At 32.6% G+C, this 4380-nt stretch overlaps 1 protein-coding gene across 1 annotated transcript; it reads right to left on the bottom strand.

The window, feature by feature from the left end:
• Positions 1-1362: 1362 nt before the first annotated feature.
• LOC132622987 (geraniol 8-hydroxylase-like) lies at positions 1363-3492 on the bottom strand. The gene is made up of 2 exons (XM_060337681.1): positions 2534-3492; positions 1363-2136 (listed from the first exon to the last, which is right to left on the bottom strand). The coding sequence occupies exons 1-2, from the start codon at positions 3404-3406 to the stop codon at positions 1531-1533; spliced, it is 1479 nt and encodes a 492-aa protein (XP_060193664.1). The 5' UTR covers positions 3407-3492; the 3' UTR covers positions 1363-1530.
• Positions 3493-4380: the final 888 nt, after the last annotated feature.

Raw genomic sequence — 4380 nt, 5'->3', positions numbered from 1 at the left:
TGCAAAAAAAAAAAAAAAAAAAAACAGTTTCTTTCACGAATTGCAAAAAAAAAAAAAAAATTGTTGCATTTCGTGAATTGCACAACGAAATGCAAAAAAAATAATGTTGCATTTCGCTACACATGTAGCGAAATGCAACAATTCATTCGGCACCGGAACAGTGTGAGTGTGGGTATTTCGTTGGTTCCAACGAAATACTTATTTTGGTCTAAAAAAAAAACATACTATTTTGGGCTAATAGCTGCAAAAATAACCCATTTTAGCTCCGGACTCCTTCAGGTACACTCAAAAGGTTTGTTATTTAACTTAAATTAAGAGGAAAGAGACAATAGAAGGGAAAACCTCAATGAATTCTCTTCCTAGACATAAACAAATAAAATAAGTTTCAAAATGTAATGAAGATGCAGCGCATTAGTAACATTTTCTCAATGGGTTTTTTTCTTTTATTTCTTGTTCTTCAATGCTTCTTTCTTCTCCAGCCTCTCTTAGGATATTTATTCTCAAATTACAGCATGATACGATTTTCATATAAAGAGACCGTTCATAAAGTAAATATTAACAATAATATGCAAGGAAATGTATTGATTAAAAAGCAAAGTACTAATATTTATAGACAAGATAGTGGAATGAACCTTCCGCAAAATATAGGCACTCCGGGATTTATTATAGTAGAGCAGTGAATACATAGAGAAGTATATTGATCATGCAGCTTGTTGTAAATAAGAGAAACTCCAAATTGAATGAATATCCGAATATCATAAACATGTAGATTAATCTCATAATTATGATATCAATATAGACATCAATACCGACAGCTTGAAAAGAAAATACTTTGTACTTTTGTAGATGAATTTGGTATATACATTGTTTTTATTGATTGCAACTTTACAAATTCTTCAATTTAAGACTAAAGAAGAAAACCTTGGTTACTGTAAGAATCAATTAGCTTTTATTGTTTCATTAATTACGTACAACTCTTCAAGTTCTTCGGTTTTCATATTCACGAAGCGAAGTTTGTATAGTATGTTGAGTTTTTAATTTTACGTGGCATTTGTATGTATTTTTAAGTATTGTAATGAATTTCAATTACTTCTTCTGCATTTACTTACTGTGGTCATGCTTCAGAGGATTTGCTCTCAACCTTAGATAAAATTTACGGGAAAATCAAAAGTCTTACTACTCAAAGCTAAGCATGTGAATAGGTTCGACATTTGTCTTAAATTTAATTAATTTTTCATTTTTATTATCTTTAACGATTGAAATCACTTGGACTTCTTTTTTATAAGATGTTCAAAATGATCATGGATTTTTAGACTACTAATATTAATTGAAATGGAATGAATTAGTAGAAAAAAATTAAAATGGAGAAAAAAAGATGCACAGATTTGTTAATCATTAATAGGATTGCAGGAGTAAAATCGTAATCCAACTTTAAAGATACGAGCTTCCCACTTTTAGTATAATATGATTTATAGTCAGCTCGAACGACCTCTAATCTACTGACTTAAACCCTTAAACCTATCCCTATAGCTACAGTGGGATCGGGATAACTAGCAGAGGTTGAACTTTTGCCAATGTAATACCAAAATTTTCCTCCATGTCTAAATCTTTAGATGCAATTTCACCATGTAGCTTCCAACTAAATGTATTTAGCATAGAACCCAATGCTACTGGAATCATTCTGATAGCCAAAGCCAATCCAGGGCAAATTCTTCTACCAGCACCAAATGGAATTAGCTCAAAATCCCGACCTCGTACATCTATTTCCAGCTCCCAAAACCTCTCTGGCTTAAAGTCCAAAGGATTTTCCCATAGACCAGAGTCGCGCCCAATTGCCCATACGTTCACTAGAACTTGCGAGTCTTTTGGAACAGTATAGCCACAAATCTCAACATCTTCGTCCACTTTGCGGGGAATTAAGAAAGGAACCGGTGGGTGTATTCGTAAGGTTTCTTTCACCACGCATCGCAAGTAAGGTAGTTGTGCAGCATCAGCTTCATCTACTAGTTTGCCTCTTCCAATTACTTGTGCAAGTTCTTCTTGGGCTTTCTCCAATGTATGTGGATTCTTAAGTAGTTCGGTCATTGCCCACTCCAACGTATTCGATGTAGTATCTGTCCCTGCTGCAAACAAGTCCTGTAAAATTTACCAGTGTAAGATCTATGAAATAGAGGCCATAATCTAGTAAAATGTTCCATCACACGTTAACTTGTTGGAATAATATTAAAGATGGGACTAATTAGAAATAACACGCAAGAAGCAATAATAAACAATAAAAGAAGAGATAGATCGGCACGCTTTGAAAGACAAGCAGTTAGCCAAGTTACATACCAAACATACAACTAAGATAAAAGCTACCTAGTATAACACTAAATATTCATAATAGTTAAGACTATATTTCGCTGACAGTCAATCTACCGCAACCTCACATAGTTGCAACCGGACTATACTTTGCACGTAAAAAAGCAAATAAATAAAAGAAAAGGAACAGATAATTATGAATTGGAGGAAAAGGAGTAGGAAGTAAATTAACCAGAAACATTTGCTCGATGTGGTTCCTATCAATCTCTTCAGGGCTATCTTGGCTAATGTTGAGAAGGGCATCTAACACATCAACATTTGCATGGTTTTCCAGTTCCCTTTCCTTTAGCCGCTCATCAATTAAACCACTCATAAGATCAAGAACCTTAGTAAAATGAACCGTCATGCGCCGCCTTATACCTTGTGGATCAATCATTTTAAGAAAAGGGAAATAGTCCACCAAATTGGGTTTACCAGCCTCGACCATGATATTCCACACCAATTCCTTAAATTCCTTAGCAGAATCAGCAAATGGATCACTCAAATCTTTAGAGAAAATGGTGTTGGACAACAAATTCAAGGAAGTCCTAAAAGCTGCCCTTCCAATATCCACTGCTTCACCATTTTCTCCACTCTTGTAACAATAATCAATCAGCTCCTGAATTTTTTTTGTCCTGAGATGCTTACTAGCATCAAGCTTGTTGATAGAAAAGATGTGAGAGTTCATAATCTTACGAAGTGTTCTCCAACGAGAATTGGCAGGTTGAAAAATAACAGAGAAATCAGAGTGATTACAGGCATGTAGTGAGTCCGGAACACACCTATTTGAAAAGGCTAAATCTTGCTTTTGCATCACTTCTTTTGCCAACACTGATGAGGAAATGACCACTGTGTTTATTTGGCCTAATTTGAGGTTCATAATTGGACCATGATTTTTTGCTAGTTGGGTAAGTGATATGTGGGGTTTGTCACCAAGCAAGTGAAGATTTCCTATTACAGGCAAAGGGAATGGACCTGGTGCTAGTCTTTTTGAGCTTTTGGTTCTTCTAAGCGAAACCAAAAACCAGATGAAGAATAGACCCAGTAAAATGGTCATGTAATCCATTTTTCTTCTCTTCCTGTAAGTTCTTGGCTTATTCTACTGATCAATCTTGGTTTATAATAGAGTCATCAGTGAGGTACTGTAGGCAAAGGAGTCTGTGAAATGGGTGGGCACGTTTTCATTTTTTAATCTTTTATTAATTGTAGAAGAAACGTTAAAAAGAAAAAATACCCTTAAACTATGTGAAATGAACAAAAAATATCTTTTATTCGTAGTTTAGTCAAAAAAATGCCTTTAAACTATGCAAAATTGAACAAAAATATCTCTATTTTTACTTTATTGGGTCAAAAATGCCCTTTTCCTAATAAACATATTGTTACTTTTCTTTAAACACATTTTTTTTAATAAAAATATTATTTTTAAAGAACCCTTTTCTGGTTTCATTTCTTTTGAAAATCCCTTTCACTAATAAAAAAGTGGGAAGTAATTTCTTTTTCTTAATCTCGTTTTATCAATTAAAATAAGATTACTCAATGTACTTTTTTAACTCATAATATAGGTCATATATATAAGATCATATTAACCCATCATAAATTTTCATTTAGATAACGATAAAATTCTTTTTTTCTATAAAATAGAAAATATTTGTATTTCTTAATCTTTTCTGAATTGAAGTAGGATAAGCATTTGGTGATATAATCCTTGGTTTTAAAGTTAAGACATGCCATAAAACAAGAAAATTTATTACATTGCTTCAAATCACAAAATATCTTTAAGATATCGTCGATGAAATTATTCCTGGCCCTTTTTCATTTTAACTTTAAAATCAAGGATTACATTAGTAAATGCTTATTCTACTTCAATTCGAAAAAGATTAAAAAATAAAAATACTTTTATTTTATTAGGAAAAAGACTTTTATCGTTATCTAAATGAAAATTAATGATGGGCTACGATGATCTTATATATATGACCTATATTATGAGTTACAAAAGTACATGGACTACTTTTATTTTAATTGATAAAACGAGATTAAGAA

This window comes from Lycium barbarum, chromosome 12 (assembly GCF_019175385.1).
Source record: "Lycium barbarum isolate Lr01 chromosome 12, ASM1917538v2, whole genome shotgun sequence".
Classification (NCBI taxonomy): Eukaryota; Viridiplantae; Streptophyta; class Magnoliopsida; order Solanales; family Solanaceae; genus Lycium; species Lycium barbarum.
This window is presented reverse-complemented; position numbering and strand designations above follow the sequence as displayed.

Excerpts from the sequence above, each read along its gene's own strand:
- LOC132622987 (XM_060337681.1), bottom strand. The coding sequence starts at position 3,406 with ATGGATTACATGACCATTTTACTGGGTCTATTCTTCATCTGGTTTTTG. Across the intron at positions 2,137-2,533 it reads ACATCGAGCAAATGTTTCTG|GACTTGTTTGCAGCAGGGAC; the intron begins GTTAATTTACTT and ends TAAATTTTACAG.